Source organism: Carcharodon carcharias, chromosome 3 (genome assembly GCF_017639515.1).
Source record: "Carcharodon carcharias isolate sCarCar2 chromosome 3, sCarCar2.pri, whole genome shotgun sequence".
Classification (NCBI taxonomy): Eukaryota; Metazoa; Chordata; class Chondrichthyes; order Lamniformes; family Lamnidae; genus Carcharodon; species Carcharodon carcharias.
In genome coordinates this window covers 30,567,045-30,585,511 of record NC_054469.1, presented here as the reverse complement: position 1 = coordinate 30,585,511, position 18,467 = coordinate 30,567,045, and the positions used below count along the sequence as shown (strand labels likewise).

The window sequence follows — 18,467 nt, the reverse complement described above, 5'->3', positions numbered from 1 at the left end:
ATTGGCACCCCATTCTCAAACATTCACTCCCTCCACCACCAAAGCACAGTGGCAACAGTGTGTACCATCTACAAAATGGACTGCAGGAACTCACCTAGCCTCCTTAGACAGCACCTTCCAAACCCATGACCACTATCATCTAGAAGGACAAGGGCAGCAGTTAGATGGGAACACCACCCACCTGGAAGTTCCTCTCCAAGCCACTCACCATCCTGACTTGGAAATATATTGCTTTTCCTTCACTGTCACTGGGTCAAAATCCTGGAATTCCCTCCCTAACAGCACTGTGGGTGTACCTACACCACATGGACTGCAGCAGTTCAAGAAGGCAGCTCACCACCATCTTCTCAAGGGTACTTAGAGATGGGCAATAAATGGTGGCTGAGCCAGTGACGCCCACATCCCATGAACAAATTTTAAAAAAATTATTCATGTGGATGGTTTCTGTAAAATGTTTGTCATTCAATTTGATCAGTGCAAGCCTGCAACTTTGCTATTTTTTTTACTAATGTGTAAGTAATTGAAAAGTTGCAAATCATAAAATTTTTGCACAAAGCCAAAAATGTTAAATGATACCAACGACAAATTCTGTCACGCCATGATTAATAGCCCCACTTTTATTTCAAATGGAAATTGTTCTTGCATTAAAACATGGCACTGACTCTGCATAAAATGAAACTGCAATCAATAATTAGTTACTGGCTCACAAAGGTTTGTTATGGGCTGCATAACTTCTGCATCATTCTGACATTATACTCTGTTCATCCTGAGAATATTGATGTTAAACCAGCGATCGTCAGTTGTATTGTCCATTCTTGGGATAGGGGTATTGCTGTCAATGCCTGCATATGTCGTCCATCCCCCTATTTGCCCTCGTGAAGGTGGTGGTGGTGGTGAGCCGGCTTCTAGAACCGCTCCGGTTCACGTGGTGGAGATACACCCACAATGCAGTTAGGTTATATGTTTCAGGATTTTGATCCAGCAACAATGAAGTAATAGTATCACAGTTCCACATCAGGATGGTGTGTGGCTTGGAGCTGGTGGCTTTCCTGTGCACCTCCTGCCCATGTCCTTCCAGATGGTAGAAGTTGCAGCTTTTGAAGGTAGTGTTGAAGAAGCATTGGCCAGTTGCTAGATTTTATATATGATGCACGCTGCAGCCATGATGTGCCAATGGTGCAGGGAGTGGACGCTGAAGATGGTGGATGGGCTGATTATTAAGCAAACTACTTTCTCCTGGATAATGTCAAATTCAAATTTATTTTAATTATTCAGCAATGATTATGGGAGTGCAGTGGAGTGCAAAGGAAAAGGGTATGGTTTAGGAGCTGGAGGGCAATTACTTTAGCCAATATTATTTTGCACCTACTGATAGCATTTCTTCAGCTGAAAATCTATATCAGAAATTCCAAAACAAAAATTATTCACCCTTCTAGGCTTTAAATGATTACATTCAACTCCGTTTAAAGTCAGTGTAAAAACTCACTGCAACTTAGCAATAAAACTCTAAATAACTTTGATTTTAAACCAAGAATGTTGGAAATATGAAATATATGTAGATACACAGCGGGGACAGGGGATGGGGGACGGCGTGGTGGGGTGGGTGATGGGGACTAATTCACTCCGTCAACTATTTTTAGAGGATTTATTAATGGAGTTACATTAAATTTCTGTCTGCACATCTTTAATACAGTTATCAACCCATTTATTATATCTTAAATAGGTTAATGACTGCATTAAAATAGCACACAAAGGAAATGGACACTCGTGTGCTTAACCAGCGTGCTGCCAGATAAATTTAAGCCTCTTAGGTTCCATTATATTTCGATTAAGTGGATAATAACTGGAGGAGGTGCAAAAAGGATTTACAAGAACTGAGAGCACTATCAGAGAAGACAGAACAGGCTGAACTCTTTTATCTAGAGAGGAAACCTGATAGGGGTCTAAAAATATGAAGGGATTGACCGGGTAGATGTGTGGTGGTGGAGGGCAAAAATTAGGGGCCATAAATATAAGATAGCCACAAATAAATCCGTAAGAAACTCAGGGAATTATTTACCCAGAGAGCAGTTAGAATGTGGAACTGTGGAATATGTGAGATGAATAGAGAAGAATAGCCTTAGCAAAAGCTGCATACATACATGAGGGAGAAGGGAGGAAACGGATATGCTGTTAGGTTAGATTAGGTAGGGTGAGTAGAGGCTTGTGTGGATACCGGCATAAACCAGTTGGCCCGAATGGCCTGTTTTTATGCAATAAATTCTATGCAACTGGCTGTATAACGGGACTGATAATAATTTCAGTGCCAACCTAAGGTCATTCTCCATCTGGGCCCAAGTTCTCAATAAGAACAATAACAATCACATCACTGGCATTGCAGTGTCATCCATTCCTTCCCATTGATGTCATGTCTCTTAAGAGTCATGATCCAAACAATAGTTGAAATATGTTGACAATAACCTTTAGTCTGTGCAGTGAGACACTGGAAACCTGAAGCCTTTCTAAACAGAGCAGTATAGATTAATTATTACAGCAAGACATAGTCTGAGGAGATGTCAAGAGATAGAAGTTACTGAACTACGGGAAGCAAAGTTCTGTTCTCTTGATAGTCAATCTTTGAAGATTTGTGCTAATTATATCCTCCCACGAAAAGGGTGATAAAAAGCACCAGAAGCTACTTATTAAGGCAACTCATTATTGTCTTATTCCTCGATTGTTGTTCAATCAATGACCCACCTTTGGATGATTCTTAAAGAAAGGAAACATAAGAATATAAGAAATAGGAGCAGGAATAGACAATTCAGCCCTTTGAGCCCTCTCCACCATTCAACAAGATCTTCACTGATCTTCTACCTCAACTTGATTTTCCTGCACTATCCCCGTGTCCCTTGATTATGTAAAAAATCTATCAGCCTCAGTCTTGAACATACACAGCAACTGAGCCTCCAAAGGCACCTGGAGTAGGGAGTTCCAAAAGAAAAACAATTGTGTGTCTGGAATTCGCTGCCCAAGTTGCTGGTAGAAGCAGAAACTTTAAACTCTTTTAAAAAGTACCTGGATCGGCACCTAAAGTGCTGTAAGCTGCAGGGCTATGGGCCGGGTGCAGGAAGGTGGGATTAGAAAGGGCAGCTGGGTGTCCTCGGGCTGGCATGGACAAGATGGGCCGAATGGCCTCCTTCTGTGCTGTAACTTTTCTATGGTTCTAATTATAAAATGGGGGCTGCTGGGGAAAAGATTAGCCTCTCAGCGGTGAAATGGAATAAAAATCAGAAATGATGTCAACCTAGAAAACGGAAAAAGACTCTAGAAATAAGTACCAGGCCTGTCAGCATCTGAGAGGACAAAAGATTGGATAACATTCTGCATTGAGTATTGTGTGTTTCTATAAATTGCTCTACTGGAATAAGATTTGAGCTGTTCTTGTGTGTTTTTGAATATATTTCTTGAATTTTCCCACTTGGAAACCATGAATCACTAATTTCCTGGTAAACTCTGAGCAAGTGCTAGCTGAATATCAGCATTAATCAATAGGGAATTGCTGCCTGTGTCAATATTTCATGCTGCCTGAGATGTTTTTAGTCAATAGTTAATCAGGCCCAAATCCCCCTCTTCCTTTATTTATAGAGCTTGCTTGATCGTACACATGCTTCATCTTTCTTCCTCAAATGCACATTACCTTACATGTGTCCAATTAAAACTTATCGATCCTTTCTGGAGGCACTGAAGCACAATTTTTTTTTTTGCCCTGGATTCAAGCTTTGCACAGGCCTGAGATTTTCATGACTGTACGCGCACAAACAATACTGTAGGCCAGGATTTTTCCTGTGGTGGGCAAGCTGGGTGGGAACGGGCGGGTGCGCGGAGCCGACCGCCACCCACGATCGGCCTCGCGCCGCCATTTTACACAGTCGGGCCAATTAAGGCCTGCACAGCATCATGCTCGGCCGGTAGCACTCAGAGCCAGCTGTGCGGGTGGGGCAGGGGGAGGAGGGAGAGTTGGGGCCTGTACTCACTGTCCTGCGCAAATGCACACGAAAGAACACAGAAATTTCCCTGAGGCAGCTCCGTGCCTCAGGGACATTGAATGGATATGAAAAATATTAAATAACCGATTTAAAAATTTATTCGAACATGTCTCCTCTTGTGACTGTGTCACATGAGTTGGGACACGTTTGTAAAAGGTGGGAAAATTTATTTATTCGTTTTATAAAAAAAAACTTCAGAAAACATCATCCCGCTCGTGGATGAGGTTTCCTGAAAAAAGCGAAGGCCGCTTGGGCTTTTCGCTAGGCACCCCCCCCCACCCCCGCCAACCTTAAGGTTAGATGGGGAGCGTTTGTAAATCCTTTAATTAATTTCTTAATGGCCTTAATGGGCCCTAACATTTCGGCGGGCGTGTGGCTGACTCTGGCGCACACCCGCCAAAGAAAATATCGAGATGGCGCGCGATGACATCGCCCAACGTCGCCGCGCGTCATTTTACATGTCGGTGTGTCGGGCCTGCCCCCGCACCCAACCGGAAGATTCTGCCCATTGTTTCAAGTAAGCAGGGGAGAGGGAGTACCTGAATACTGCAATTGTCAATCAAAATATTTAACTCTTCCTGCTCTAAAGTCCCCAAAATGAATTTGACATTAACCTCCAACTAAACTCCTACAGTTCCATTGTCCATGCAGTCAATTCTGATGTAAAGTGGCAAATCAGGTGTTATTGACATCATTGAATCCTGATTTTCATATTTAAAGGGGTGTTTCACCTAAAACAGGCAGGTGCTTTGCACGCCCCCTACCCATCCGCTCTCCTGCCCCCACCCCACCCACCCCGACACTAGGCCCCTTTCAAAATGGAGCCAGTTACGTTATGTTTGTCCACTGATGAACTCGGGAGATTTCGGCTGAGGGGCCAAGGGATTAGAGAGTGCCAATTCCTTATTCACCCAAGTAAGAACATATCTAATAAAAAACAAAAAACTGTGGATGCTGGAAATCCAAAACAAAAACAGAATTACCTGGAAAAACTCAGCAGGTCTGGCAGCATCGGCGGAGAAGAAAAGATTTGACGTTTCAAGTCCTCATGACATGTTCTGCTGAAGGGTCATGAGGACTCGAAACGTCAACTCTTCTTCTCCGCCAATGCTGCCAGACTTGCTGAGTTTTTCCAGGTAATTCTGTTTAAGAACATATCTAGTTTAACAGCAGTGATGGGTAGGGTTTTAGAAACAATAATCTGAGAAAAAAAATCAACAAGCTACTTGGACAGTTTCAGTTAATTAATGGGAGCCAGCATAGATTTGCAAAAGGCAGTTTATGCATGACCAATTGAATTTTTTGATCAAGTTACAGTGAAGGTTGAGGAAGGAAATGCAATGGATACATAGATTGTCTGCACAGATTTTAAAAAGTGCTTGTACCATATAAAAGGCTGGCTAACAAAACTGAAGCTCCATCGAATAGGAGAGTCAGTGGCAGCCAGGCTAGGAGAATGAGCAGACAAGTGGCAGATAGAATTTAATACAAATGAAGTGTGAGAGGATACATTTTGGAAGAAGAGGTTATGTAGATTCAAGGGCACAGTTCTAAAGAGTGAGCAGGGACAGAGGGACCTGGGGGCTCATGTGCATAGATCTTTGAAGATGGCTGGGATTATTGAGAGAGTGATTAGCAAAGCGTATGCAAACTTGGGCTCCATAAATAGAGATATGGGCCTGAATTTTCAGCTCGTGGGTTGGCACGATCGGCGAGCCCGGGAGCAGTCAGGAAACGGACCGCCGATCGCTATCAGCCCCTAACCGTGATTTCATGCTGGCGGTAAAGCGCGCACTAGTACGATCAGCGCTGCCTGGGTTGGGGGTGGAAAGAGGGCGAGCGCTGAAGTCAGGGCGGGCGTGGAAGGTAAACGCCCTGAAGGCAGAGAGCTGCCCTCAGGGAGCTGAAGAATTTAAATACCAAAAAATAAAGATTTTAAACACCAGGAAAAAATGCCCATGCATCAGAAACAGTCACCTCAACATATACAACTGTAATATTCCGTCCAAACACTTTTTAAAAAATTTAATGATGGAATCCTCATCCCACCCTAGGATGAGGTTTCCTGAAAAATGCAAAGACCATCTGACTGATTCGCCCGCCCGCCAACCATAAGGTTGGGCGGGTAGCGAAAAATCCCAGTTAATTGTGCCGTTAATGGGCTTAATCATTCTCTTAACTGTCGGCGGGCGCGCTTCCAACTTTAGCGTGCATCCACCCACCGAAATATCGTGTGAGTGCACAAGGGATGCTCACTCAACATCGCCGCGCGCTATTTTACTCTCGTGTGTTTTCTATCAATGATCACACACTTTTCATTGCCAAGCCAGTTTTCATCCAGTTTTAACATTTCATTAATTACATTGTCCTTCTCTTTATAAGTCCCATGTGTGAAACTCTATCTTTATGAAAAACCAAACTGATTATATAAACAGAATTTCTGTAGTCCTCCATCTTAGTAACTTGCTACTAGAAGATTATTGAGGCATGGCCCATTGTTTCTCAATCGCCGCTGGTCTCTTAAGTCTTTAGAAAACACTGAGAGCACTCCTTTAAACTAATAGTAACTACAGAGGGTAGGCCTACAATTTCTGGGTTCATATCTCATGTTATCCTGGGTTAACAAGTATGGTTTAGCTGGCAGAAAACCACAACCTACTTCTTACAGTTTATGATGAAGAACACCTTAAATTGGATTATGATCTCGTCATCCACAAGTAATCATTCAAGTTCCTCTGTTTCACCAAGTCAAATAATATTATGTAATTAACGTAATGCCAGTCATTATTTTCAGTTTAGTTTGTCTTTACATAAAATGTTCAGCGTAGAAACAAGCCTTTCAGCCCAGCTTAATCCATGCTGTATTTATGCTCCTTACAAACCTTCTCCAACCCTCTTCATCTAACTCAGTCAACATGTATATCCTCTATTCCTTTCTTCCTCATTGGACAGTATTTAATCCAGGCAACAGGGGTTTCGCCCCCTGGGTGGAGAGCTGGCAAGAGCCATGGGTCGGTTCCTTTGGGGAAGGCTTGCCTTATTAAAGTACCAGTCAGGCACTTAAATGGCCAGTGCCTTTCCCAAGGTCCAGGATACTGGAGTCAGAATTCCTGCACTCCCACTCACCTACCCACCCCGGGAGCTGTGGGCCAATCAGAGGCCGGCAGAGCTCTCCATTACGGGCAAAGACACAGGTTCAGTGAGGGATGTAGGCCACAGTGGGGTGAGGGCGGGTTGGGGGGGTCACAGGGTGGAAGCTGCGGGAAATGAGGGAAGAGGGACCAACAGCAAGGGTGGGGTGGGCTTTCAGCATTCCCCTCTTCCCGATGCCCGGCTCCTCGATCATGCACTGACCGCCTGACAAGGAGCGACCCAACCTGGAGGTAACAAACAAACACAATAAAGACTTCATCAGGGCAGAAAATAAGACGGCAGGGATCCGACCCGGCATCCTCCCCCCCTGCCCCCCTCCCCTAATTAAATGCCCCCCACCCCGCATCCAAACTTGCCATATGGATGGGTATTTAATTCCTCCCATGTGTTTATCTAACTTCTATTTAAATGCATCTGCGCTGTTTACCTCAGCTACTCCTTATGGTATAGTCCCACATTCTCACCGCTCTCTGGTTAAAGATGATTTTCCTGAATTCCCAATTGGATTTGTTGGTGACTATCCTCTGCTTATGGTCCCTAGTTTTGGACTTGCCCACAAATGAAAACATCTTCTCTTCGGGGGAGAATTTTCCCCCTATTTTGGTGGGGGGGGGGGGGGGGGGAAGGGGGTTTGTTGTGCGGGGGTGGGTGCAGACCCGACCGGCACCCTCCCCCCCCCCCACCCCCCCCCCAAAATCGGGTGCGTGCTGCCATTTGCCATTTTACATGGGCGGGCCATTTAAGGCCCACCCAGCGTGACATGTGCCCAGAAGCTGAGCACTACCTGCGCGGGCAGGCCGGCGGGGGGGGGGGGGGGGGGGGGGTTTCCCTAAGTCAGGGAGGCACATGCGCACAAAAGAGTGCAGAAATCTCCCTGAGGCATAGAGGCGCCTTAGGGAGATTGGTTTAAGTTTTAAAAGTCTAAATAAAGAAAAGAAAAAAATTTAAGACATGTCCCCTCATTTGACAGCGTCACATGAGCTGGGACATGTCAATGAATTTTTATAAAAATTTTTATTCAATTTTTAAACAGCTCATGAAACCTCATCCCTCCCGTGGATTAGGTTCTATGAAAAATGCGAAGGCCGCCTGGGATCTCTGCCTGGCCCCTCGCCGACCTTAAGGTTGGACAAGGCAGCTCAGTTCAGTAGTTTAATTGGTTGTTCAATGGCCCTAATAGGCCTTTGGCAGTTAGGTGGGTGCACAGCAGACTTGGCTGGCCACCCGCCGAACTGGAAATCTAAATGACGCACGGTAACGTGGGGACACACACCCGACATCACCCTGCGTCACTTTACGCCTCGGCGAGCGGTCCCCGACCTTGCTCACTGAGCCTTTATCTATCGTAATCTTAAAGCCCTCTATCCGGTCACCCCCTCAACCTGAAAGTTTCTGGATAGGTATAAGCTCCCAGTTATGGTATCATTGTAATTAACATAATACCCTCCATTATTTGACGTTTAATTTGTCTTTGTGGTGTTAACTGTGTAGCAAAATCTTTTTTCTGCAGATTTCTTTCTCCAAAATACTCCCCTATTGCTACTTCCCTTTGCCTTTCTGTCTATTCATCTGGTGGCTATCCGCCCTTTCCCACCGCTCTGCCCAATCCCACCGAGAATCTCAGAATTGTTACAAAGCAGAAGGAGGCCATTCAGCCCATTGTGTCTGCACTGGATTTCCAAATGCACATCATGGCTTTGTGCCACTCTCCTGCCGATTCCTTGAACCCCTGCACATTGTTCCTATTCAAATAATCTTGAATGCCTCAATTGAACCTGCCTCCACCACACATCCAGGCAGTGCATTCCAGACCCGAACCACTCGCTGTGTGAAAAAGTTTTTTCTCACGTCACATGTGCTTCTTTTGCAAATCACTTTAAATCTGTGCCCTCTCTTGATCCTTTTACAAATGGGAATGGTTTGTCCCTATCTACTCTGTCCAGCCTCCTCATGATTCTGAATACCTCTATCAAATCTCCTCCTAGCCTTCTCCTCTCCAAGGAGAACAGTCCCATCTTCTCCAATTTATCTATCTCTCTCTCGCTCTACTTATATATATATATATATATATGTATATATAAATCAATCTATCTACGTCAATCAATCTATCTATACCACCTCAAACTCTACTTTTTCTTGATTGAAGCTTGCTTAGAATTCACTGTGCTGAAACGTAAAGGTTACTATGTACCCTGTGGTGTGCTGTGAGGTGCAGGAAGTCTATCAGCATGAGTACCGTCTTAATGAAACAGCCCAGCGAGGTAGCAGCTCCTGGGATCATGGGTATGCTATCGAAAAAGGAAATATGAATAACAGCTGTTGCAAAATAGCAGCTCGGCACTTGAATCACTTACTGTCACTTCCAAAAAAAAAAAATCTGTCAAGATACTGAATATTTCATGATCTCATGCCAATCCGCAGACCAGGCCCCATACTTTGCCTCCAGTGATCCATGGCCAATTAAAATTTTAATCCTTATAGAGCAAAAAAAAATCAAAATTCATTTCTACTGCGATTTCTCACTTGATGCCCAAGGACAGGGGAAAGAGTCCAAGTGAATTTCACATTTCTTTCCTCCTTTATTTTCCACTGATCTGCCAGAAGAAACTTGCTCTGGCTTCCACTGATAATAATCCAGTTTGCTACATATAGGTCACATGGGGTGTGGGAGATCTTCCACCTGGCCGAGGTTTTCCATGACTGCGTATGTCATCCCAGGATGTTCCTCCCGTTAATATTGAGGGGCTGAAGAAAGGGAGGCCGGAATTTCCGGGCCCCCCTGTGGCGGCTTCCCCCATGGCGGACGCGATAGGCCATTCAAACGTCCATTGACTTCGGCAGGATCGGAAGATCCCACCAGCGGGAGGGGCTCTAAGAGGTTCCCAGGCTTTCTGAGTTTTTTTTTTTAAATTCGTTCACGGGATTTGAGTGTCACTGGAGGTCAGCATTTGTTGCCCATCCTTAATTGCCCTAGTTCAGAGGGCATTTAAGAGTCAACCACATTGCTGTGGGTCTGGAGTCACACGTAAGCCAGACCAGGTAAGGACAGCAGATTTCCTTCCTTAAGGACATTAGTAAACCAGGTGGGTTTTTTCAACAATCGACAATGGTCGTCATTAGATCTTTAATTCCAGATTTTTATTGAATTCAAATTCTGTGGCTGGATTCAAGCCCAGGTTCCCCAGAGCGTGACCCTGGGTCTCTGGATTACTAGTCCAGTGACAATACTACTATGCCACCACCTCCCTGGGATGTTCATTGAAATCCCACGAGGGCAATTTGAATTCAGTTTTCAAAAGTATGGGAATGAAAACCCACTCTCTGTAAACGTGACCGCAAAGCTGCCACATTGTTGTAAAAACCTGTCTGGTTCACTAATATCCTGTGAGAAGGAAGCCTGCAGGCCTTAATGCGGCTTCACCTCCAGGCCAATGTGCTTAACTGGCAAATCACTAAGTTGTGACGAAGCGTGAAAGAAATCTATTCATCTCCCTGTAGCAAGTCATTCAGCAGGAATACATTCAACGTAAGGGAAGCTAACATTTAAAGTTCAAGATATGATACTGCAAAGAAAAAGCCATTTGTAATGGGCACTTTCCAGACACTGACCAAACTTCACCTCCCAGCATTCCATGGGAGTTCAGAATTAGACTTAAAAAATACCATGAAATGAAACACACACACAATGAAGTGACTCCTTGAATATACTAGTCAAGAAATGGCAGAGACCATCAGACCACACAATGATATGCATCTATCCAAGGTTTAAATCATTTTTCTCGACCAGTCAAATTGTAGAAATGTAAATATTCCTTACAAGCTCATTAGGTGTGGGTTCCAGGATGTCTGTGTGGATACCCACATTTCTTGGAAATGCTGGTCCTAAAAGTTTTTTCGTTGGAGTGAAACTCATTCACCAATCTGAAAATGCTGGTAAGCCAAAATCTTTCTCATCAAAACACCTCCATATGTTAATGGACTATTCACAAACACAGGATGTGGAATTGTTTCAAGGTGTAAGATGGTACAATCAAAAGTGAGAGGGGTTTGCATCAGTGATCTTTATGGATGTGATTTTTGCACCATAAGAAACGTGTGTTTAGGGATGGGGCAGCAACTTGCAAGGTTAACCGCGAGTGGGATTGACCATCCACGCACACGGGAATGTACAAATGATCAACAAGGTGATTGCAGTTTGGGAGTTAAGGAAACAGCATTTGTAAGTATTGATTTAGCTTTAAGTGCTAATGTTTGTAGGCTGTTGGAGAGTATTAATGTCTGGAAATTATTGGTGGTAAACTGGCAAAAGAATACCAAGGCAATCTGAATTATGAGTTTTGACCATTTTGTCCCCCCAGGTGGGTTCAGGTCAGACTTCAGGTTTAAGAGTGTAAGAGGGGAGGTGGAGGTCCACCTATCCACACCCCTTTGCAGGGGAAATAACAGACCCTGTTCAGCAACAAAACCCACATTAAGTAGAACCAAGCAGCATAGAGGCTTGGTATGACATTCTGTTGACTAGGTATGGGTTCGTTGTATAAAAGGACAGATGCCCACAATGTGGATTAATTAGCACTAGAATGTCATTTGAATTCTTAGCTGCTGACAGCGAGCATGAAGGTTTTTTTAACCATAGGTCCTTTTGAAAAAGAGCTTTCACCTACCTTTACAGTACAACAAGAAATAACGCATATTGTGGCTGAATGATGCACTGAAATATGTACAGTTAGGTATCAGGTCACATGATAGGCAGCGTCGATTAAAGGTTCCACTGGTCTCTGCACTGAAGGAAGAAGGATGCTCTTTTAGCAGATCAGCCTGAAACTAGTCATTTGCAACTAATATCACTTGCATTCATACAGCACCTTATTGCATCAAAACATATCAGAGTAATGATCAACCGTGAAATGAAGCAGTGGGTAGGCAGATACTACTTAAATCACAGGGATGCATGTTAATCTCCCCCAGCTCCACAACCCTCAGCGAAACTGTGCTCCCCCAATTCTGGCTTCTTGAGCACTCTTGATTTTTATCGCCCCACCATTGGCAGTCATGCCTTCAGCTGCCTTGGCTGCTCTGGAATTCCCTTCCCTAACTTCAAAGCCTCTCTAATTTGGCTTTTAAGTTCCACCCTTTTGACTGAGCTTCTGATCAATTGTTCTAATTCCTCCTTATTTGTCTGGGTGTCAAACTTGGCTTAATAATGCCTCTTGGGGAATTCTTAAACTTATGTTTGAGGCACTATTTTATGCAATGTGTTGTTGTAATTTAGTTACTTTTAAAATGTTATACAAATTTTCAAAAGTTGCTTCAGCCACTCCTAAACCCAAACAGCTCCTTAAATTCTACTGAACATTAAAAGAAAAATACATTGTCCTAAGACCTAAACAACTATTTGAATTTCAAAAATCATTTCAAGTACAAATACCTTTTCGGGATGGACATTTAATTGATTTATTTTGTTTAAAAGAAAATCAGGTTTTAACCCATTTTTTATTGCGCCTTGTTCTGAGCTCTCCTCATTTCTACACAATGCACCAGTCATTTAAAAAGGATGGGAATGAACTTGCTCTTTGATTGAGCTTAAACTAGCCACTAGATGGCAAAGGCGAGCAGGTTACGTACACTTAGACCGAGCTCTCTTCTTACCCTTTACAGCCTGACTTGTGGAAGTATTTTTGCCTCTGCTGGGTCCCTCCCCGTTCTCTCTGATGTGCTGGGTGATTATCAGAAACTTACTGTGTAAGCAATCATTGGCAGAAATCCAAGCTTCAGCTTTTGGCATCAATATATCAGCATAACATACTTCATGGCCAGTGCAGTGAAGTAAATTGGTAGACTACATACGAACAAGGAGTAGGAGTTCAGCCCCTCGAGCCTGCTCTGCCATTTAATAAGATCACGGCTGATCTGATAGTAACCTAAAATCTGCACCCCACCTCCCCCCAATAATCTATCACCCTCTTGCTTACCAAGAATCTATCCACTTCGGCCTTAAAAATATTCAAATAATCTGCTTCCACCACCTTTTCAGGAAGAGAGTTCCAAAGACTCACGACCCTCTGCGTGAACAAAATTTTGCTTCATCTCTGTTTTAAATGGGTGGCCCCTTATTTTTAAACAGTAAATCCCGAGTTCAAGTTCTGGAGTAAATCAATGAGAAAGTCACTCCCCTGAGCACATTGCTTTCAAAACCCTCCATGGCTTGGGACCCCCTAATCACTGTAATCTCCTCCAGCCCCACAACCCTCCCAGATACATGCAATATCTATTCCGGGCCTCTTGAGTATCCCCAATTTTTATCGTTCCGTATTGTAAATCCTGAACTCCTCCATAAAGATCAGATAAATAAGCAGAAAATGGCTGGCTTTCTTTCCTTCTTGATACATCTGTAACAAGATACGATGCTTTGAAATGTGACGTTCATTATGTGATGCCAGAAATATTCAGGACTTAAACCTTTACAGGTCTTACATGCATAAACGTGAGAATGCACACGTACGCGCGCGCACACACACACACACACACACACACACACACACACACACACACACACACACGTGTATGCACCCACATACATGCATTCACACGTGTGCGCACACATGCGAGGTGGGCACTTACCTGTACAATTGTCGGCGCAAAGGAGAGTCCTCTGTGCTCAGAAAGTAACTGCGGATAAAAGGAATATATTTATTGAATAGTTTCCTTTTCTATATCGATGCAAGCAGTGGTTTGGATCAGATTAAATACACACTCGTCTCTCAGGGGGATATAAAAGGCCCTGTGATATTATTTTGAAGAAGTACAGAGGAGTTCCCCTCAGTGTCTGGTCCAACATTCATCCCTCAACTGACATCACTGAAAATAGATTATCCGGTTGTTATCACATTTCTGTTTTAGCTTCGTTGTTTCCTACATTACAACAGTGACAACCCATCAAAGCTACCTTATGATCCGTAAACCTCTTTGGAACATTCTGACATCATGAAAGGCGCTATAGAAATGTATATTATCTACAAATGATCTATATGGCCTCCTTCTGTGCTATGTGAAATGTAAGTCGCTTTGAGTTATCTAAATAGTCCAACCGCCCCTACTCGTTCCCGAAAGCCCTGTGAATATTTTTGGGTGGGCGGGAAGGCAGTGGGTTAGTCACTCAACATATTTTACATGCGTCCCCCACCAAAAGCACATACAGCCGGGCGGGTGGGGTTGGTGGTGGTGATGGGGGGGGGGGGGGGGGGGGGGGGAGTCCGTAAAATCCAGCCCAATTCTTGTAAATGGTCTATGGGCAATTAAAGCCTTTTAGTTGTCTGGGCCAGTAGATGTCAGATGCAGTTCACTGCAGAGAAGAACACAATTAATATTGGCCTAGAATTTCCTGCAATGGCATAATTGGCGACGATAACTTTAAGAAAGAGTGTTGTTTGCCTCGATCCTCCAGTGCTGATTCAAATCCAAGATTTGCTGAGGAACTCATTATGATGGGTCACTGCGATGTTAGTAGAGATCCAAGCAGCTTTGAAGCAGCCACTCAGACTGAGCCATCTGTATACACAGACCAACTTCGCTTTCAGACCTTGGGGATCCAGTTGCTCTTCAACAGAGATTTGAAATGAATATACTTGAAACTGGAGTTGGACAGGCTGGAAGAACTTTCACGTATATAGCACCTTCCATGATCACAGGACGTCCCATAGCTCTTTACAAATCACCATTGTAATGTAGGAAACACAGCTACCAATTTACTCACAGCAAGATCTCATAAACGGAAATGTGATAATGACCAGGTAATATATTTTTTAAATGAGATTCGTTAAGGGATAAGTATTGACTAGTGTTATGACCTCAGCTGTTGTTAATTGTTGCGCAAATCAAATCCCAGAGGGAAACGTGGATTACGGGCCATACCCTTTCTTTTGTGTTCTGAAAACGAGGAGGAGATGAACTGCAAGAAGTCATCCGGGATTTTAAAAATTTAAAGTAAAAGTTTTATTAAGAAGAGTAAAAGAAAACTTAAGCACACAAGATTTATCATTTAAAGTCCCAGCAAGACTTAATTCTGAAGAAGAGTCATAAGGACTCAAAACGTTAATCTTTATCTCTCCACAGGTGCTGCCAGACCTGCTGAGTTTTTCCAGCATTTTCTATTTTTGTTTCCAATTTCCAGCATCCGCAGTATTTTGATTTTACACAAGATTACAGTTACATAGTTAAACTTAGCCTTACAAAACATTCCCCCCAAAAGACTCTTTACTTGGTCGGACCCACAAAAAACACTTTCCAGGCAACACTTCCTTATAGATGTTTAACTATAAAAATCCAGTAATATTACCCAAGGCAAACTGATGTAGTTTTAATAAAGGCATACCACATAACTCTCTTCCACTCTGCTGTGGGAACTCAGGACTCCAAAACAAGATGACTTGTTGCAGCCCAAGGCTTCTCTGGCTTGACTGGATGGCTGATTCAAACTGTATCTTCTCCCAGTCCAGAGCTAACAGCCCCCAACTCAGCCCCAGCTACAGCTAACAGCTACAGTAACTCTAAAATATCTTTTTATCCCCCCCCCCCACTTTCATCTCAGTTTCTATTATTCTCACACCTCTTTGAAACTCAAATCCTTCCAAATATAAAATCTTTCATGCCTCCATTTTGTCTTTGCTTTCAGGTCATTGAAATATAATATCCCCACTTCTGTTTACCTAGGGAACTCCTGCAATATACAAATATGCTTCCTGGCAACTCTGACTTCCCTTTGATATTCAAACAAACTCTCAACTTATCTAAAAAAAAATGCAAATGCAAAAAACCTCCATTTCTCACACTAGGATACCAGGGAGAACTCTGTTCTTCTTTGAATGGTGCCAAGGGATTTTTCATGCCCTCTGAGAAGGCAGCTGGGTTAACATCTCCTGCGAAAAGACAGTGGCCTGGACTTTCCCAGTCCCGCCTGCCAAGGGACCCTTTGGCTGGTCCGTCAAATTTTCCGTCCCACCCGTGACGATTCCCGCCATAGGTGGGACCGCGAAAAATCCCGAAAAGTACCTCCAAAAGTGCAAGACTCAGGAGTGTTCTTAATCAGGGCGGACGCTGAGAGGGTGTTTCCCCTTGTGAGAGAGACTAGAACTAGGGGACACAGTTTAAAAATAAGGGGCCTCCCATTTATGACGGAGATCGAATATTTTTAAGGCTGAATTCGATAGATTCTTGATTGACAAGGGAATCAAAGGGTCCAGGAGGTAGGAAGGAAAGTGGAGTTGAGGCCACAATCAGATCAGCCATGATCTTACTGAATGATGGAGCAGGCCCAAGGGGCCGAATGGCCTACTCCTGCTCCTAATTTAATGTATGTAATCGCCAAGTTACACTGCTCTCTTCAAGCCGATGAGCCCTCAAAGATGCTGAGCATCGAGATGACAGTAATTTTATACCTGTACACCTACATAACTTTCCAAGTAAAGAACAAAATGAACAGGCCTTCATAATTACAGAAATTAAATGCTAACTTTCATTTTATTGTCAGTTTCAATGCGGAGCTATTAAAAAGTCAGGAAGGCAAAACTGAAATTTTAATGGCTTTCTTGCATGAGAGAGTTTCACACACATAGGCTAACTGAAACTTAAGATTCATGCACTGCCTCTCGGGAGCAGTTCTACATGAAAATCAAGGGCTTGGTAAGCTGCTGTGTTTTCTAAATCTTACACATGGAAGAACTTCAATGTAAAGAATTTGGATTCTTGAAATGCAATCAATTCTGCTTCATCAATATTGGTTTGCAGCAACATGGTCCAGGTCCTTTACTTAGGATCCAATATTACTTCTCAGCTGTGGTCACTGAGCCCTTGTAAAAGAATCCTGTAGTCAAGGGAATAATAAGAACTGGACTATTACAATCTTCCATTGAACACAAGGGTATATCCATGCTATATAAACTGTTTAACTCAGTGACGTGTTTGCAATATCCAACAAAAAACTGACAGAGTGGAGAAGGATGGTGTAGAGGATACAACAGGGCAGGAGGTATGGAGGGGAGGTGAGGGAAATGGGGTGATGGGGGGAGATGAGAGTAATGGAGTGCGGAGGTGAGGTGTGGAAGGTGTTGCAGGGAAGGGAGGTGTGGAGAGTGCAATGAGAAGAGAAAGTGTAAAGAATAGAGCCCAAGTGTTGTGTGGCATCCAAACAATGAGGAACAGGTCATGTTTTAGGTGCCAAACCTCATGGAGACGACAATATAGAGTCCCAACTGAAACATTAACCTACCTCTTTGAGATGCCAGCTCAGTTGTTGTGGATATTTAATGTTTACTGCTTCCATTTCAGATTGCATCAAGCGTGACCCTGATTCTGCACAGATACTCAAGGCGCAGCATAGGCCAAGTAATTAAGCTCTGCGCATAATTTGAAATCTCTAGGTGCCAAGATCCTACTTGGGGATAATTGTAAGTTTGGATCCTAGTATAAAATGGCCATTATCAGTTGGCCATATGTTATACATATCTCCCGATTTTCAATTCCGTGGAATGGGTGACCATTCTAATATTGCCCTGATTTACACTATAGCCTTTAGTCAGAATTACCCCACATTATCTCTAATTCATTTCAATACTTTCTGGAGACTTACATTTTTTGGTGCAATTCGTCATATGACAAAATCTGTGTCACATCCCAGTTACCAGAGGTGATGGACTGCAAATTATCATTACTATTGTTAACCTGAAAGAGATGAAAAGACAACTAGATTTACTAGACTGTCAGAATTGACAATACTTGGAGGTTGTACACCATTTATCCCTCCTTTTATGCATTTAATGGATGAATTCTTAGTTGGCATAAGTAGATTTTGTGACTAAAAGTAACAATTTGCTTTTTTTGCTACTTCCAGCAAAACCACGAACTTTAAGATGGTTTTACACTTCAAGCAGTAACAGTAAATCTTTCTGCTTCATTTAGGAGTTTGGCAGTACATAGGGATTACAGGAAACCTCCCCCTATATCCTTCATTACACCATTTTTGGTCACTGTGAAGAAATCTCAGCAACAGTTGTGCCCAACGTTGGAAAGCTCAAGGTATCTCAATACTCTACGTAATTGCTAAAAAAAGAGACTGTTGAAGTTTTTTGTCTTGCACTCATTGCAAGAATACCAATAATTTATATCACATGAGAAGACGGTGCTGATTGCTTGGCAAGTGGACTCTGATTGGTAGAGGTGTTGACCATGGAGAATGCATGTTAACTGCTCAGCCTTTGCGCAAGTTCAAACTAGGCAGGTCAAACTCTGATTTTT

General features: G+C 43.2%; 1 protein-coding gene across 1 annotated transcript in view; it reads right to left on the bottom strand.

Annotated features, from left to right (window-relative positions):
• dpp6a (dipeptidyl-peptidase 6a) overlaps positions 1-18,467 on the bottom strand; it is a 1,248,500-nt gene that overhangs the window by 104,878 nt on the left and 1,125,155 nt on the right. The window contains exons 14-16 of the mRNA XM_041184706.1: positions 17,803-17,894; positions 13,800-13,847; positions 11,843-11,961 (exon numbers count right to left, since the gene is read on the bottom strand). Coding sequence (XP_041040640.1) covers positions 11,843-11,961; positions 13,800-13,847; positions 17,803-17,894 — 259 coding nt within the window. The remainder of the gene's footprint in view (positions 1-11,842; positions 11,962-13,799; positions 13,848-17,802; positions 17,895-18,467) is intronic.